Here is a 19,701-nt window from a genome sequence, read left to right as displayed (position 1 = left end):
ATAAAGGAAGGATTAGTACGTAATGATACCCTATCCTTATGGAAAATCAGAAAGGGCTCTACTGCCATAAGGGCCTGCAACTCAGAAACCCTTCTTGCAGAAGTAATAGCCAACAAAAAAGCAGTCTTCCATGACAAATATTTCAAATCAGCAGTACCCGCAGGCTCAAAAGGTTGTAGAGTAAGTTTTTCCAACACAAAATTGAGATCCCAAGCAGGAGTAGGAGCTCTACGTGGGGGTCTTATATTCTTTGCCCCTCTGAGAAACTGCTTGAACAAAGGATGCGAAAACAATGGTGGGTCACAATCATAGTGAGCTGAAATTGCTGCAGCATGAATCTTAATGGAAGAGAAGGACAAACCTTTGTCCAATAACTCAGTAAGATATTGAAGAGCCACACTCAAATTAGGCTCAGAAATCTCCAAATTCTTTGCTGCACTCCAAAATAAAAATCTCTTCCATTTTTCTGCATACACTTTCCTTGTACTAGGTCTTCTAGCTTCCATAATCACATTTAAAACTTGTTGAGGAAGTTGAGACCGGCTGTCTCTCAAAACAGAATATGCCATGCTGTTAGATGAAGAGAGCGAAGCTTGACATTGAGCAGGTGGCCTCTCTGAGACAACAGGTGCGGAATCAAGGGTAAAGGCCATGGAGGCTTCTTTACTAGACTCCTCAGTAATGGGTACCAGTGCTGCGAGGCCAATCTGGAGCTATTAAAATCATCCTTGGCTTGTCTTGTCTGACCTTTAGAAGCACCTTTGGAAGAAGAGGCAGAGGTGGAAACGCATACACATGAAGATTTTTCCAACTGAAAGAAAGAGCATCCACTTTCCAAGCTGTGTGATGTAACCTCTTTGTGCAAAACTTTGGCAGCTGGTGGTTTAGTGGAGAAGCGAACAGATCTATGTCTGGAGTTCCCCAGGACACTGTCAACCTTTGAAATACATGAAGATCCAGTTTCCACTCGTGGGGATCCATGATTTGTCTGCTTAACACATCTGCTAAGGAGTTCTGTGCTCCGGCAGAAACCTTGCCTGAAGAGTTAGTTGCAAGCTGAGCGCAGTCTCCCATAAAATCATTGCTTGCCTGCACAATGGGTAAGAATGTGTTCCCCTTGTTTGTTGATGTACCACATGACAGTTGTGTTGTCTGTTAGAATCAACACCTGCCCTGGAAGAAGTAACTCCTTGAAAGCCATTAATGCAAATTGGACTGCTAACATCTCCTTCATGTTGATATGTAGATGCTGTAGTCTGGCAGGCCACTTGTCTTGTATCCACTTTCCATTTAGATGAGCTCCCCAAGCAATGTCTGAGGCATCTGTCGTTAGAATCTGACTCGCCTCTGGCCGGGTCACAGAGAGTCCCTTGTTTAGGTGACATTCCTGAGCCCACCACAAAAATTCCTTTTGAATGCAAGGTATTATTTGAATGACAGTGTCCAAATCCTGGCAGTGCTGTGTCCATACATTTTTGAGATACCATTGTAGCTTCCTCATATGCAGTTTGGCATTGGGAAGCACCAGAATACAAGATGCCATGAACCCTAAGGCTTGAAGGACTGTCCTTGCAGTCAGCCCGGACTGAAGAGATAGCTGATGGAAGTAGCTGGAAAGATTCTTTTGTTTGTCCGGGGTTAAAAAGGCCATCTGGGCTGCTGTATTCAGTCTCACACCCAGAAAGCACATGTCTTGAGAGGGTACTAGACTGGACTTTATTTCGTTCACAGAATACCCTAGGCATCTTAGCACTGCTATGACATATTCCAGATGCTGTAGAAGGTCTTCCTTTTCTTGAGCCAGAATCAGGCAGTCGTCCAAGTAAGGATAGATTTGAATTCCTTTTAGCCTGAAGTAATCTATCACTGGAGCCAGAACCTTTGTGAATACTCTGGGCGCAGTAGATAAGCCAAAGGGCAATGCAGAGAACTGATAATGAGAATTTCCAGCTCAAAACGCAGATACTTCCTGCAACACAGTCTTATAGGCACATGAAGGTAAGCTTCCTTGAGATCTAAAGTTACCATCCAATGATCTTTGCCCAGCAGAGGTAAAAGCTGTTGTAACGTCAACATCTTGAACTTGGGAATGTCCAGATAAGTGTTGAGGATAGATAAATCCAAAATTGGTCTCCACGTGTTCCCCTTCTTTGGTACTAGGAACAGGCGAGAATAAAATCCTAGGCCCCTTTCTGGTATAGGGACTGGCTGAATGGCCCCTATTTGGAGTAACAGAGAAATTTGCTTGTGAGCCTCTTCCCTTTGTGGAGGAGGAACGTCTGGCATGCCTTTGAAAGGGGGCAATGTGTGGAAATAAAACCTGTAACCGTGGTGAATGATATCCAACACCCATCTGTCTTGAGTGATTAAATCCCAATTTTCTTTGAAAAGAGACAGTCTTCCTCCCAAAGGAGCTACCAGACGAGAATCTACTGGCAGCTGAAAAGGCAGGTCATTGGGTCTGTTTACGAAAGGACTGACCCCTGCCCTCACCAGAAGTCTGAGCAGGTGAACCCCCTGTTCTAGGCCTAAAAGAACCTTGAGCTCTGCCCCTACCACGTCTAGACCTACGCCTAGACTGGGAATCAAAAGCAGGATACGTCCATCCCTTAGTAGGCCAATTTCTACTAAACTTTGGTCTCTCCACCTCCAAAAAATCTTTAACAGTTTGCATAGACTTAGCTTTGTCCTCCATTTTCTTTAAAACTGCTTCCACAGGCGAACCAAATAACACATCAGACTGTAAAGGAGCATCCAAAATCCTAGTCTTAACATGCTCTGCTAAATTCTGATCCCTCAACCAGGCATGCCTGCGAAGAACAGAACTAGTGGCAGCCACCCTCGAGGAGGCCTGCACAGCATCAAAACCACATTGCAAAGAATGCTTACCCACTTGTTCAGACACATGAACTAAATCCAGCAACTCTTTACACTCTATACCTTCCGCCAAAGCATCCACCTTAGATTTCAATTGTGAAAGGAGATAATTTTGATATTTTAGCATGTGAAACTGACAATTCAACGCTCTCATGGCTAGAGTGGAAGAAGTATACACTTTCTTTCCCCACCTATCCAAAGCCCTTGCCTCCTTATCAGTGGGAACAGGATTTTTAACCACAGAGGCCTTAACACCTTTAGGCCCCTGAGAAACAGTTTCTGGGTCCGCCCTAGGACTCTTAAACAAATACTTATGAGCTTCGGGCACCCTATAGTACCTATCAGGTTTAACAGGGCAGGAGGCAAAGAGTCAGGGTTCAGGGAAGCCTCTGCAAAAACATCTTCCACCACATTCAACACAGGAGGTATAGCTAAGGGCCTATGTTGGGGTAAAAATAAGAATTCCCTAAGCCTTTTCCTGGAATCAGAGTAATCTTGGCCTTCCCATTTAAAGTGTTCCCTCATGGAATGCAGAGTCTCTGAAAATGAGAAATCCTCAGGAGGAGAAGCTGTAGGTGTGGAATCATCCACATCAGAATCAGAATAAGGAGGAAACTCCTGCAAGTCTTCCAGAAGACTCGAAGCCTCTGAATACTGTTCCAAACTCTCAAACTCAGGTTCCACCCTAGGCCTCTTATCAGGAGGGGACATAGAGCCTCTAATCATAGTAATTAAATCTTCTGCCATTTTAAGCATATGTTTCTTAGGCACAGAACCTGAAGTGCTAGGAGAAGCCCCCACTGAAGCTGAACTTGGCCTACCTCTCAAAGAAGTTTTGGAAACAGTAGGAGAAGCTCTAACTATCTTGGGAAGAGAGGGAAGAACAGTTACCTGAGAAGACCCCTCAGCCTGGCCTACCTCCTGAGAGGGCACATCCTGTAACAGTAAAGTCTCTGCCTGAGACTCCAAAGAAACTCCTGGCAAAACCTCTGGCTCCACTGAGCCTTCTAAAGAACCGACGTCCGGGACTGCGGGTTCATCAACCCTAGGCTTTGCTGTTTTGTCTTTGCGCTTTTTGACGCGAAGCGCCGGAGCATCCGACGGCATTTTGTAATTACAACGCTTCCCAAACACTAACCTGGCACAGTCTAACCTTCTCTTAATAGTGCGTTTGTTAAATCTAGCACAAGAGCGGCAACCAACAACGTCGTGCTCAGGCCCTAAACAAGGTATACACAGAGTATGGTAATCCCTATGAGGTATCTGCTTCCCACAAGAAATACAGTTATTCACTTTTTCTGACATCTGGTTAAATACTGAGGCAAGAAAAAACCAAAATGTTCCCCAACGGGGTACTTAGCCAACTTTGATTCGGTCTGAAACTCCGACTTCGGAAATATTTCAGAACGCCAACCTGCACTCGCAAAACTGCTTCTGCATCGGACCATGCGGCAAAAAAGACTGAGGATATGACGTCGGTCATGCGCATTAGTACCCTGACGTCCTGACGCCAGTCTAATGCGCCTTGACCGACGTCAGCCATATACTTTGGTATTCGGGCCGACTGGACAGCGGACTACCCAATGGTTAGGACTGCAGCAATGTGGAATGAAGAACATCAAATACACAGTCAAATCCGGGAAAAATAGTCACAATCAGGTAAATGTCACAATCAGGTAAATGTCAAATCCGGTATAAATTTGTCTCAATATAGTAGTATATGGAAAGGGTGTAGGCCCCGGTACAAAAATACCGATAAAAAGGTTAACGGTACCAAAGAATTACGGAACCACAACACAATCACACAAGGTAATACTGACAATATCAAGTTAAATAGAATTCTCAATAAAATACAACAAAAAGTTATATCTTAGCTTAGAAAACCCTCGAGCTAGCTCCCAACGATGCGAATGCAGCAGCGGCAAACTAGATCTGAGATAAAGGCAGAGGGGGATTGTGGGTATTAGATTGTCTCGAGCTTCTTCTCGATGCAGAGCTTGCAAGAGGCCGGCACGGAGCCGAGGATCGGCTCCGAACCCATGTGTAAGAACAAACGGCGAGATTGAACACTATCACATTTAATGTTTCCAGGCTGTTTTTTAGATACCATTGTAGTTTCCTCATATGCAGTCTTGCATATGGAATTAGCAGAATGCAGGATGCCATGAAGCCCAAAGCCTGCAGAATTTTTCTTGCAGATAACTGGGTCTTTGTTGCCAACATTTTGAAGTAAAAAATCAGCTGCCTTTGTTTGTCTGGCGTGAGATAAGCCATCTGGGCAGTTGTATTTAAGCTTGCACCAAGGAATATTATCTCTTGAGAGGGTACTAGATTTGATTTCTTTTCGTTTACTGTGTACCCTAGGCAAATTAGTAATCTTTTTACCAACGCCAGATGCTTTAGTAGAATGTCCTTGTTCTCTGCTTGAATAAGGCAGTCGTCCAAGTAAGGATATATTTGAATCCCTCTTTGTCTGCAAAAAGTAATTACTGGTGCCAGGCATTTTGTGAAGACCCTGGGCGCAGTAGATAAGCCAAAGGGCAGTGTAGAGAATTAGGAGTGCATTGAGAAAGCTATGAATCTGAGGTATCTTCTGCAAGATTGTCTGATTGGGACATGCAGGTATGCCTTTTTTAGGACCAAAGTTACAAGCCAAGCCTTCTTGCCCAGCATGGGCAGAAGCTGTTGCAGAGTCAACATTTTGAATTTTGGAACATCCAGAAAACTGTTTAGAATAGACAGGTCCAGTATTGGTCTCCAGGCTTTGTCCTTTCTGGGTACTAAGAAAAGTCTTGAGTAAAATCCTTGTCCCTGCTCTTGCTGTGATACTCGCTGAATGGCCCTCATGTCCATGAGGGATGAAACTTGCTTTTGTCCCTCTGCCCATTGATTGTGTGGCAGGTCTGGCATACCTTTTGCCTTTGGCAGGGTGTGAAAGTGGAACCTGTAGCCCTGAGACACTATATTCAAGACCCATTTGTCCTGGGTGATCATGCACCAATTTTGTGAAAAAAGTGCTAGTTTTCCCCCTAAGGGGGCTGCTAAAAGATAAGTGCTTGGTATTGGCAGAGGAAAGTCATTGGGACTGTTTCCTACATGGTTGTGATTTGTCTTCTCCGCTTTTGGAGGTAGAAGCACCCCATTGTTTAGACCTGTATGAGCCTTGGGGCTGGGATCTGCCTCTAGGGCGTCTGTATCTGCCACTTTGTGGCCTGTCTTACTCTGGAAAGGACCAATTCTTTGAAGGCCAGTTCCTGCTAAATCTGGATGGCTGTACCTGTCAGAAATCCTTAACTGTCTGCATAGATTTCGCTTTATCCTCCATTTTCTTCAACACCTCTTCTGCCTTAACACCAAACGAAGTGTCATGCTGTAATGGAGCATCCAATAATTTTGCTTTAACATGATCAGGCAGATTCTGTTCCTTTAACCAAGCCTGCCTCCTAATGACAGAACCCGTAACAGCGGCCCTGCAAGAGGCCTTCAGTGAATCAAAACCACATTGCAAAGTATGTTTTCCCACTTGTTCAGCTGCATGCAATAAATCCTGCATTTCCTTGTTTTCTGGACATTCTGAATTTGTCAACATTTTCTGTTTTAGCAGTGACATTAAGTATTGTTGGTATTTAAGCATATGAAACTGACAATTTAAAGCCCTTATAGCCAAGTTAGCAGAAGTGTAATTTTTTTCCCCCATCTGTCCAGTGCCCTTGAATCCCTATCAGAGGGGACAGGGTTTTTTTCAGTGGAAGCCTTGACCCCTTTGGGACCCTGAGATCCTGAGATATAGTTTCTGGGTCAGCAGCAGGGTTTTATACAGAAATTTATGAGAATCTGGAACCCTGTAGTATCTGTCTGGCTTAACAGATGCAGGGGGTAAAGAGTCAGGAGACAGGCCGGACTCTGAAAATACACCATCTACAATGTCTAGAACACGTGGAACAGCAAGAGGTCTGTGCTGAGGTAGTAAAAGAAAGTCTCTGTGAGCCTTTTCTTAGATTCTGAGTAATCTTGGCTCTCCCAGTGAAAGTGCTCCCTCATGGTATGCAGGGTTTCCCCAAAAGAATAATCCTCAGGTGGAGAAGCTAAAGGAATAGACTCTTCAGCATCAGAAACCTCATAGGGAGGAAGAGAGTATCCCTGTTCAGAAGAGGAGTCAGAGGAAATGGAAACCTGATCTGAAGATTTATATTCTGTCTCTTGCCTAGGCCTCTTATCAGGAGGGGGATGGGAACCCCTGATCAAAGTAATTAGGTCTTCGGCCATTTTAAGCACCTGTTTTTAGGCATGGAAGTCTGTCCAGGAGAATGCTGTACTTGTTTCTTTGTCTTTAGAGCTGCTTTAGTCTTTGCCTTTGAAGCTGAGGTTGGCTTTACATAACTGTGTGGTTCTGAAAACACCCTCAGAAGCTGATGCCTGCTCAGCGGCTCTGGACCCATCTGAGGGAATAGTTTCCGAGTGTCCAATACCTTGAGTATCCAGAGGCCTAGTTGGCTCCAAGTGGGAGTCGGAAGTGGCCTGTGGCTCTGAGGTAGCGGGCGTCAGGGCTGCGAAAGCGCCTCACTGAGAACCGGCGACAGGCCGAGAGGTAGCCTCGTCACTGGTTTTGGACCTCGGATGCCTGTCCTTTTCCTTGCGCTTTTTATAAACTCCGGTCATCGACTGTTCCGATGGCATTATATAATTATATCTTCGGCCAAAGTAATGAAAGGCAAAATCGTACCGACGCTTAATTGTGCATTGGTTAAATCTAGTACAAAACCGACAGCTAGCAATGTCGTGGTCAGGGCCTAGGCAAGGAATACAGTAAGAATGAAAATCCTTATGAGGTATTTGCTTCCCACAAGAAATACAATTGTTAACTTTTTTCTGACATCGGTCTGGAGCAAGAAAAATGTTTCCCCAACGGGGTACTTAGCTTTAATGAAGACTTCGGATCTGAAATTCGATTTTGAAAATCTCAGGAGTCGGCCAACCGGCACTTGCTAACTGCTTTTGCTTTGGGCACTGCGCAGCAAGAAAAACTGAAGAAAATGGCGTCAGCTGCATCTTTTATACCCCTGGTACACTGACGTCAGGGAAGAGGCGACAGCAACGGACGCCGGACCAAGACTTTGGAATTCGGGCCGACTGCAGGTAGTCTGCCAGCAGGATAACCCAAGTGTAATGACTGCAACAGTGAAACATGATGAAAATCGGGGTACTTAGCTTTTGAAGACTTCAGGTTTTAAATTCGGATAATCGAAAATTTCAGGAGGTGGCCGACTGGCACTTGCAAAATGCTTCTGCTTCAGGCTCTGCACAGCAAGAAAAGCTGATGTAATGGCGTCGGCTGCATGTTTTATACCCCTGGCGACCTGACGTCAGGGAAGAAGTGACAGCATCTGATGCAGAAATCCCAAGACTCTGGTATTCGGGCCGACTGAGGGCTACCTGCAGGCAGATAACCCAAGTGCAATGACTGCAACAGTGAAACACAAAGAACATCAGAACATGCACAGAAATATGCCTTTCCCAATATATCTTTTTGCAAAGAAATTCAAAACCATTTTTAGGAGTTAAATTTAAATGGTCGCAATTCTTGTTGTACATACAACTTCCAATCAGCCCTGCTTCAAGGAGTCCCTTTAATTCTGAATACCATATTTCCTCTGCAAATCCATACTCTGTACTTTTGTGCTTAAATGTTTATGTAATATAAAACTGTGTCAAGAGTTAAAACAAACCCTTTAGCTATGTCACGTCAGTGTGCTCTTAAATTCTTGAAGTTAACAGTGCCATTTGAAACTGGGTGACACCACTTGGGAAATAATATCTGCTACTAAATCAATGTATGTATCCCTCACCAAGGACTTTCAGAATTACAGGTATGAATAAATGCAAGGATGTCACCTGCTACCAGTTTTACATTGATCTACTGCAACAAGAAAAAAAAACACTTCTGAAATGAACAAAACTGGTGAATCATTAGAAGCTAAGCTAGAATGCTCAGGATTCATACCTGGAGAATTGCTGATCCCTAGTTGCGTCAATGCTGCTGGTAGATTTCCTGTACTGTTTCCTCCACTAATATTGGAGAAAGTTGCGTCTTCAGGGTCAAGCGGGGTCGGCAGTGGGGAAGGAAAGTGCAGATTGGTGAGATCGGGTAGAGATCCACCAGAGTTTAAAGTCCCCTGGAAATGTGATAGCCCAGCATTCTGCTGTGAAGACGGAAAGACACTAGTATGGGGGGAAAAAGTAAGTTTTTGGTTATTAACTACTAACTTAAGGATAATATTATGCATTAGCTTAAAAAAACTTTTCAAATTTTCTCAGTAAGGATCATTATTTTTTTTCTGTAGAATCTGACTGCATCATCTTACTTCACAGAACACTGAATAGGGGAATAAGAATAATGACACCTGAGAACCCACAAAAACCACACAGATCTTCAAGAAGTTTTCCCGAAGTGGATCTGTCACCTAAATTAATAACCTTGGTACTCAGACGACTTGGGTAAAAGTGCCGAGTATTTATGTAGGAGCACAGGATGTCATTAACAACAAGAAAAAGAAGTTATGTACTTACCATAACGTTTCATATTTGTAGTCCATCTCGCCTATATTCATGCTGAATGGGTTCGGAGCAGAGACTCGCCTCCAACTTTGCTGATACTAAAGCTCAAGAGATTTTACTGGCTCGAGGCTTACCCTATCCCATGGTGCCTCACGGCAATTCCCCATATCTTGTTTGCAAGAAAGTAATAATTTATTTATTGGTTATTAAAACAAACATAGATAACTATGTACCTACAGACTAAACATAGTGTAAGCATATGTATGTAAGGTGGACTGCAGCTACACTAGTCAGACAGCATTAGTGTAGCCCACCAGATCCTCTAGGAACAGGATGGGGGAAGGAGGGTGGTACGCAAGAATATAGGCAAGATGGACTACAAACATGGAACGTTATGGTAAGTACATAATTTCTTTATGTTATGTAGTCCTATCTCGCCGTAATTCTTGCAAATGGGACAGCGTCCCTAGCACCTTTAACCAAGGTGGCTCAAGCAAAGAGACTCTTCAGTACAGTGGACCTGAAGGATGATCTGTTCCGGGAGGCCAAGTCCAATTTGTAATGCGAGACAAAGGTATGTGGTCTCGCCCTAGTAGCTGCTGCACATACAGAATCAATTAGAAGCTTAGATCTAAAGGCATATGAAGTTGAGACTGCCCTTGTGGAGTGACCTTTTACTCTGTTAGTTAATTGTTTGCCAGCAATCTGATAAGCAAAGGAAATACAATCTGAAAACCATTTTGAAAGGGTAACTTTAGTAATGAGCAATCCTTTCATTTTGTCCGAAAAGGAAATAAATAACTGATCTGATTTTCTGAATTCTTTTGTTCTGTGCAGGTAAAACCTGAGAATTCTGTGAACGTCTAATTGGTGTAGCCTGGATTCAGATTTTTTAGAATGGTTTGGAAAAAATACTGGCAGTTCAATAGTAGTATTGAGGTTATGCTCTGTGCAAACCTTGGGAAGAAAGGAAGGGTTAGTCCTATGTGAAACTCTATCCTTGTGGAAAACAATGTAGGGAGGTCGAACAGTAAGAGCTTGTAGTTCTGAGATTCTCCTGGCAGAGGTAATGGCGATCAAGAATAGTGTTTTCCATGACAGTAATTTCAGGTCCGATGAGGAGGATGGTTCAAAAGGTGAAGAAATTAAGGCTGTGAGAACTAAGTTTAGGTCCCAGGGTTCTGGTGGTTGTTTGATTGGAGGCCTGAGTAGAACAACTAATTTCAGAAAAGTTTTGCATAATGAGTGGGACAAAATGGGATTTCCCATGAAGCCAAAATGGTAATTAGAGATGGCGGCTAACTGAACTCTAACTGTTGCAGCTGCAGCTCCTTCATGGAAGATTGATGCAAGAAAGGACAGAACAGATTCTATAGGTGCTGTATAGGGATTCAATCCTTGGTCTGTAGCCCAGACAAAAAATGTTTTCCATTTACTGGAGTATAATTTCCTGGTGGAAGGTTTGTGGGAAGAAATAAGAATGTGCTGCACTGAAGGTGAGAGGGAGACGCACCTGGCTATTCGTGGAACTGGAGCAGCCATGCTGTCAGTTTTAGGGTGTGGACAGTTGGATGGAACTGTCCCGATTGGTGAATGAGTAGGTCTGGAGAAGGTTCCAGAATCCATGGTTCCTCCAGTAGGGTAGGGCCATAGGAAGGGAAACCAGACTTGACGAGGCCAGTAAGGAGCAATGAGGATCAGAGTACTCCTCAACTGTGTTGCTTTCTGAAATACCTTTGGAATGAGCGGAAAGGGAGGGAAGGCATAAAGAAGTCCTGGGGGTCAATTGTAGAATACAGCGCCCGTGGGTGACATCCCCGGATGGGGAATTAGGGCAAAATAGCTGCTGCATTTGGTGTTCAGGTGAATGGCGAATAGGTCGCAGCAAGGCTGGTCCCATCTGTGAAAGATCTCTTTCGCAACTTCTGAGTTGAGGGACCACCCGTGAGGCATGAGAATTGTTCGACTGAGTTTGTCTGCTATCACACTGGATTTCCCCGGGATGTGCATTGCTACTAGAAAGCGTTGTGTCTATCGCCCATTTCCAAACTCTCAAGGCCTCTCGACAAAGTGGGTAGAATTTGGTTCCCCCTTGCTTGTTTATGTACCACACTACAGACATGTTGTCTGACTGAATTGCAATTGTCCCAGTGGGAAGAGAGTTGTGAAGTGCTTGCAATGCATAGAGCACTGCTCTCATCTCCAGAACGTTGATGTGCAAGTGGTTTTTGTGGTTCTGCCATGTACCTTGGACCGTTCTTTCCAGATAATGCCCCCCCCCCCAATCGTATCTGGCAGGCGTCCGTGGTCAAAACTGCATTCTCTTGAGGAGGGAGAAGGGGTCGTCCTGATAGTAGTTGGTCTGTATATAACCACCATGTTAGATCCTTCTTGCAAGTGTTTGTGATTAGTATCTGATGAGAGAGGGGAAGATCCTGCATTGACCATTGACAAACAGTAGCCACTGAAGTATTCTCATGTGCAGATGAGCTAGAGGGACTAGTAAAATGGAGGAAGCCATAGTTCCCAGGACTTGAAGGACTATTCAGGCCTGAACCTTGTGACTGCTTACCAAAAATCTGACTTGGTTGCGTAATGAATTTACTCTTTCTTCGGTCAATTTTGCTGACATGGTGATGGAGTCTATTTCCGAGCCTAAGAACACAGTGTGCTGTGAAGGAGATAAGGCTGACTTTTTTGGATTGACTGTGATGCCTAGGCTGGCGCACAAGGATAAAGTCTCATCCCTGTTTCTGATAAGTTGATGCTTGGTGGTAGCAGTGAGGAGCCAGTCGTCTAAGTACGGAAACACCTGGAATCCTTGACATCTCAGGTGAGCAGTTACAACTGCCATGCATTTGGTGAACACTCTGGGGGCTGTAGTGAGGCCAAAGGACAGTGTTCAAAATTGAAAATGACTGTCTCCCAGCCGAAAGAGTAATTGTCTTCTGGAGCGCCTGTCCATTTTGATGTGGTAGTATGTGTCCTGAAGATCTATTGAGCAGATCCAATTGTCTTTCCTGGCAAAAAGAAATATTGACTGCAGAGTGACCATTCGGAACTTTGTCTTCTTTACAGACTTGTTGAGCTTGCTGAGATCTAGAATTGATCTCCAGTCCCCTGTCTTCTTTGCTCTGTGGGGACTTCTTGGATGACTCTGTTTTGTAACAAAGAGATGACCTCTGATGTTGCACGGTCTAGATGGATGGGTGGTACGTCTGGAAGAGACCGATTTACAGGGGGTTTGGAATGAAACGGAATAAGGTTGCCTCTGGATATTACAGTATGTACCCAACGAACTTGCGAAATTCACAGACAAATAAGGACATAAGAGCTTTCATAGTATCACTACTTCATCAGATGTAAATCACAGCAGCAAAACCACTCCTTAAATGCCAATAAAATAAGTCACGTCTCAAATCATTTGCAAATTAAAGGAATAATACTATAAAAACATTAAAACAGCAACACTCACAAAAACATACATAGAAACTGTTTTAAAAAAGTTAAAAAAAGCATTAATTCATAACACAGTTAATGTATCAATACCTAAAATAATTAATTTTCTCTTCAAGGCTCTAGCCTTGAGTTTAGGTCTCAGTGGAACTCTGATATTCAGGCCATGCCCAAAATCCCCTCTCATCCTTATAATCCATTTCGACTCCAATTGTTCTGTTTGATTTCTAATGTCTCCCTTTCTATTACTTTCCATAACTTGTCCAATTACCAAAAATTTAAAATAATGTGCTGTATCAGTCTCAGAGACATGCCTAGAGAGAACACTCACTGTATCATTCTTACCTATATGGTAATAGTGTTCCCTAATTCTGTCTTTTAATGCTCTATCCGTCTTACCAATATAGAATTTTTTACATATGATACAGTGAGCCAAATAAACAACATGGAGAGTATTACACGAAGCTTGAATGCTAAACCTATAGATTTTACCTTGATCGGAGTGACTAAACACCCCACTACTATCTATATATTTACAAGCTTGACAGTGTCCGCATGCTAAGGTACACCCTTCCCGTACAACAGGCTGTTTCTGTTTGGGGTAGCATAGCCATCTCTTAAGTGAACACATATTCTTGTAAACAAAAGACGGTCTTACATCAACTATATCAGTTGTCAGAACTCCCCAGTGTTTCTCTACAACTTTCTTATAAAGTCTAACGTCTCTAGAATAGGACAGGCAGACTCTCAATCTACTGTTTCTATCCACCCCTTTTTCAATTTTCTTCTCATACTTATCTCCAAAATAAGGCCTGACTCTAGTGTCCCTTAACCTAACTACTTCTTCAATGTTCTCAGTAATCTCATGATGTTTATATCCCCTTGATACTAATGCATCTTTCAGTAGCAGAGTTTGCGTATTAAAGTCAGATTCTCTCACACTTAGTCTAGAAGCCCTATAAGTCTGACTCCTAATAACACTTCTAAAGACATGTGGTGGATGCATACTTTCTTTATATAAAAGATGATTACAATGACAAGACTTCTTTTGTAATTCTGTGTAAATATGACCATCAATATCACAAATCAATCTAACATCTAGAAAATCAACAAAGAAAGTAGAGATGTTACATGAAAACCTCAAATAAGTAGTAGTCTCATTTAAATATTTAATAAAACCATGCAACATAGATTCCGTACCATGCCAAATGAGGAAAAGGTCATCCACAAACCTACGGTAGAAAACGACCTGAGCTTTAAATGGTCCCTCACATATAAACCTGTGTTCCCAAACATTCATCACGACACTGGCATAGCTATTGGCACATGAAGTGTCCATAGCTACGCCATGTCTCTGCTAATAATATCCATTGAATAAAAAGAATTACTCAAAATACATTCCAATAATTGACATACTAATTTTATTTTAATACTGCCAAAAATCTGTGTATTGTGACAAAAATTGCTTTATGCTGGATAAACCCTCCTCATTTGGGATGACTGTAAATAAAGAAGTGACATCAAGTGTCACTAAATGCAATATTCACCTCTTTTCATACAACATAAGAAAGGAATACAGATCATTTAAAAAATGCTGTGTATCTCGTAGAATATTAGTACATGTGTTCAATACGATCCTTAACTGCTTCTCTACATAAATGGATGATGGCTCTGTACACCAGTTCCTCCAGCTACTATGGGTCGAAATGATGGATTCAAGGGGTAATAACAAAGCTATGGAAAGTATGTTGGATGACAAAAGCTATTATACAAGAATTGCTTTTGAACAGGTTGATGTTATGATCAAAGAAGTCAATAGCACTTTTTTAATGCTTTTAGATGACTGTATTATTGATAGAGTTGTATAATTATCTGATAGTGAGGGAAGCACTGATACCTGTCATTCCGGGCCTGCCCAAAATGCATAAAGACCCCTTGAATCCACCATTTACACCCATAGCAGCAGGGAGGAACTGGTGTACACAGCCAGCGTCCATTTATGTAGAGAAGCAGTTAAGGATAGTATTGAACACGTACTAATATTCTACGAGATACGCACCATTTTTTAATGATCTGTATTCCTTTCTTATGTTGTATGAAAAGATTCAAATATTGCATTTAGTGACACTTGATGTCACTTTATTTACAGTCAACCCAAATAAGGAGGGTTTTTATCCAGCATAAAGCAATTTTTGTCACAATACACAGCTTTTGGCAGTATTAAAATAAAATTAATGTGTCAATTATTGGAATGTATTTTGAATAATTTTTTTTTTTTATTCAATGGACATTATTATTGGCAGAGACATGGCGTAGCTATGGGCACTTCATGTGCCAATAGCTAAGCCAATATCGTGATGAATGTTTGGGAATAAAGGTTTATAAGTGAGGGACCATTTAAAGCTCAGGTCGTTTTCTACGGTAGGTTTGTGGATGACCTTTTCCTCATTTGGGATGGTACGGAATCTATGTTGCATGATTTTATTAAATATTTAAATGAGACTACTACTTATTTGAGGTTTTCATGTAACAGCGCTACTTCCTTTGTTGATGTTCTAGATGTTAGAGAGATTTGTGATATTTATTGATGGACATATTTACACAGAATTACACAAGAAGTCTTGTGATTGTAATCATCTTTTATATAAAGAAAGTATGCATCTACCATATGTCTTTAGAAGTGTTATTAGGAGTCAGACTTATAGGGCTTCTAGACTAAGTGTGAGAGAATCTGACTTTAATACACAAACTGGGCTACCGAAAGATGCATTAGTATCAAGGGGATATAAACATCATGAGATTACTGAGAACATTGAAGAAGTAGTTAGGTTAAGGGCACTAGAGCTAGGCCTTATTTTGGAGATAAGTATGGGAAGGAAATTGAAAAAGAGGTGGATAGAAACAGTAGATTGAGAGTCTCTCTATCCTATTCTAGAGATGATAGACTTTATAAGGAAGTTACAGAGAAACACTGGGGAGTTCTGACAACAGATAGAGACATCACTGATATAGTTGATGTAAGATCGTTTTGTTTACAAGAATATGTGTTCACTTAAGAGACGGCTATGCTACTCCAAACAGAAACAGCCTGTTGTACGGGAAGGGTGTATCTTAGCATCCGGACACTGTCAAGCTTGTAAATATATAGATAGTAGTGGGGTGTTTAGTCACCCCGATCAAGGTAAAATCTATAGGTATAGCATTCAAGCTTCATGTAATACTCTCCATGTTGTTTACTTGGCTCACTGTATCATATGCAAAAAATTCTATATTGGTAAGACCGATAGAGCATTAAAAGACAGAATTAGGGAACACTATTACCATATAGGTAAGAATGATACAGTGAGTTCTCTCTCTAAGCATGTCTCTGAGACTGATACAACACATTATTTTAAATTTTTGGTAATTGGACAAGTTATGGAAAGTAATAAAAAGGGAGACATTAGAAATCAAACAGAACAATTGGAGTCGAAATGATTTATAAGGATGAGAGGGGATTTTGGGCATGGCCTGAATGACAGAGTTCCACTGAGACCTAAACTCAAGGCTAGAGCCTTGAAGAGAAAATGAATTTTAGGTATTGATACATTAACTGTGTTATGAATTAATGCTTTTTAAACAGTTTTTAAAACAGTTTTTAAAACAGTTTCTATGTATGTTTTTGTGAGTGTTGCTATTTTAATGTTTTTATAGTGTTATTCCTTTAATTTGCAAATGACTTGACACGTGACTTATTTTATTGGTATTTAAGGAGGGGTTTTGCTACTGTGACTTACATCTGATGAAGTAGTGATACTACGAAAGCGCTTATGTCCTCATTTGTCTGTGAATTAAAGACTGGTTTATCTACAAGCCTTGCTGTCGTTTCTGGGTCCACCTGCTGTTTTTTGTATGTTTTGAACATTTTTCTGGAAGGACCTGGGTACTCATTGTGGTTGGTGGTCATTTTGATTTGTTTTTTACAAGGTTTCTGTAACACCAACCAGAGTAAGGAGATGGCTGAAGGCAATAATGATATCATTGAACTGGACTACACTCCAAGAAATAATGAAATGGAAGTGGAGCACACCACAGTAAGGTTTTTTTACTATGCTTGAGGGACAGTCACACCCTCTATTTTGAGTTAATGATACTGACTGTGCATTTTCTAATGTCCCTGTGGATATTGCTGCCTTAAAGACTAAAGTTCGATTGATAGAAAGCAGCATGTTTAAATTAAGAAGACTACAGTATCAAAACTTCCATTTAGAGGTTTGTTTACAAGAGAAAATAGTTCCAAGAGGACTGAGGGTTTTATTAATGCCTGCACATGGACTGCTATACCACAACTGCTAACAGAATGGCAAATGGTTAATTTAGAGTGTAGCTGCAAGTATATGCAGCTGCTTATTAAACATGCGCAAACCGAGATCAATAAACTGTTTGTTCAGATAAAGGATCTATATAATGTACTGTTTCATGACTTTGATAATGATTTAGTCGATAAATACATTGCGGAGGTCTTAGATTCTGCTACAGCTTATGAACGCAGACTGTGTAGTATTAAGCAGAAGAAATTATGTAGAGACAGAGCAGACTTTGCACAAGGCAATGTCTTCATGTGGCCGAGAAGTGTGCAAGATGATATAAGTACTGTCTCTGTTACCCAAAATCCACCTGCACCAATAAGCAGAAATGCTGCTCCTTCTGTGAGTGAGGTTCATGATTCAGGCAGTGAAGAGTCACCGCAGCCAGCAAACACTGAATTGGCAGACATGCCAGCTGTATAGGCAGGAACGAGGAGACGTACTATTCAGGCTATAGCACAGGTGCATCAGTGTAATGTTTCCGGGAGTGTGGTGAAGACTACGAAAGGCCCTGCGTCAGTGTCGATGAATTCAGTTCAGACAACAGGCACTTTTTTACAGGGGTAGTGGAAGTTTCCCTTACCCATCAAAACGTTGGTGAGGGATACATACAGATCTCGATCCCGGGGGAGAACGAGAATGAAGAGGAAGCCAGAAGACGAGGCTATGGATACACCGACCATCAAGAAATTCCTGAACAAGGTATGAACAACTAATTTGGAACTTGTCCAGTCATGTATTAACTGCTGCTGAGACTAGAGTACTATCGAAAGGATTAACGTTTATCCCCACCAAGAAGCAAGACTTCGCGGAGGGAATTATTGACTTTAAATTGTTTATTAGAAATATCTTGTTGAAGTTGTGTTTCAAAAATTGTGAAAGTGATAATGGTAGGAAATTGTTCAGCAAGCCCAGCACGTTTATACCTAACCCTCATCCTTTAGTTACAGCTTTTGAAAAATTGTGTTTGGATGATTTTTATAAGATGTACAGCTCTGGTAGTAGTAGATCATATGGTAAATCCAATATGTCTAAAGATGAATTTCAAGCTTTAAATGGCCTACAAAATAATTGTCATTTAACCATTAGACCCGCTGATAAGGGTGGGCCTATTGTAATTTTTGATACAGAGGTATACAACAAAGCTATGGAAGGTATGTTGGATGACAAAAGCTATTATACAAGAATTGCTTCTGAAGAGGTTGATGTTATGATCAAAGACGTCAATAGCACTTTTTTAATGCTTTTAGATGATTGTATTATTGATAGAGAGTTGTATAATTATCTGATAGTGAGGGAAGCATTGATACCGGTCATTCAGGGCCTGCCCAAATACATAAAGACCCCTTGAAACCACCATTTCGACCCATAGTAGCAGGGAGGAATTGGTGTACAGAGCCAGCGTCCATTTATGTAGAGAAGGAGTTAAGGATAGTATTGAACACGTACTAATATTCTACGAGATACGCACCATTTTTTAAATGATCTGTATTCCTTTCTTATGTTGTATGAAAAGAGGTGAATATTGCATTTAGTGACACTTGATGTCACTTCTTTATTTACAGTCATCTCAAATGAGGAGGGTTTATCCAGCATAAAGCAATTTCTGTCACAATACACAGATTTTGGCAGTATTAAAATAAAATTAATATGTCAATTATTGGAATGTATTTTGAATAATATTTTTTTTTTATTCAATAGACATTATTATTGGCAGAGACATGGCGTAGCTAAGTGCACTTCATGTGCCAATAGCTATGCCAATGTAGTGATGAATGTTTCGGAACAAAGGTTTATATGTGAGGGACCATTTAAATCTCAGGTCATTTTCTACCGTAGGTTTATGGATGACCTTTTCCTTATTTGGGATGGTACGGAATCCATGTTGCAAAATTTTATTAAATATTTAAATGAGACTACTACTTATTTGAGGTTTTCATGTAACAGCTCTACTTCCTTTGTTGATTTTCTAGATGTTAGTGATTTGTGATACTGATGGACATATTTACACAGAATTACACAAGAAGTCTTGTCATTGTAATCATCTTTTATATAAAGAAAGTATGCATCCACCACATGTCTTTAGAAGTGTTATTAGGAGTCAGACTTACAGGGCTTCTAGACTAAGTGTGAGAGAATCTGACTTTAATACGTAAACTGGGCTACTGAAAGAAGCATTAGTATCAAGGGGATATAAACATCATGAGATTACTGAGAACATTGAAGTAGTAGTTAGGTTAAGGGACACTAGAGCTAGGCCTTATTTTGGAGATAAGTATGAGAAGAAAATTGAAAAAGAGGTGGATAGAAATAGTAGATTGAGAGTCTGTCTGTCCTATTCTAGAGATGTTAGAAGTTATAGAGAAACACTGGGGAGTTCTGAAAACAGATAGAGACATCACTGATATAGCTGATGTAAGACCGTCTTTTGTTTACAAGAATATGTGTTCACTTAAGGGATGGCTGT

General features: G+C 41.3%; 1 protein-coding gene across 1 annotated transcript in view; it reads right to left on the bottom strand.

Moving 5' to 3' along the window:
* Positions 1–19,701, bottom strand: part of CRTC3 (CREB regulated transcription coactivator 3) — a 1,604,530-nt gene that overhangs the window by 637,701 nt on the left and 947,128 nt on the right. The window contains exon 11 of the mRNA XM_044063561.1: positions 8,879–9,096. Within this exon, the coding sequence (XP_043919496.1) occupies positions 8,879–9,096 (218 nt within the window). The remainder of the gene's footprint in view (positions 1–8,878; positions 9,097–19,701) is intronic.

The sequence above is a fragment of the Protopterus annectens genome, chromosome 2.part1 (genome assembly GCF_019279795.1).
Source record: "Protopterus annectens isolate FY-2018-M chromosome 2.part1, PAN1.0, whole genome shotgun sequence".
NCBI classification, from domain to species: domain Eukaryota; kingdom Metazoa; phylum Chordata; order Ceratodontiformes; family Protopteridae; genus Protopterus; species Protopterus annectens.
The sequence above is the reverse complement of the archived record's forward strand: the minus strand, read 5'-3'. Positions and strand labels throughout refer to the sequence as shown.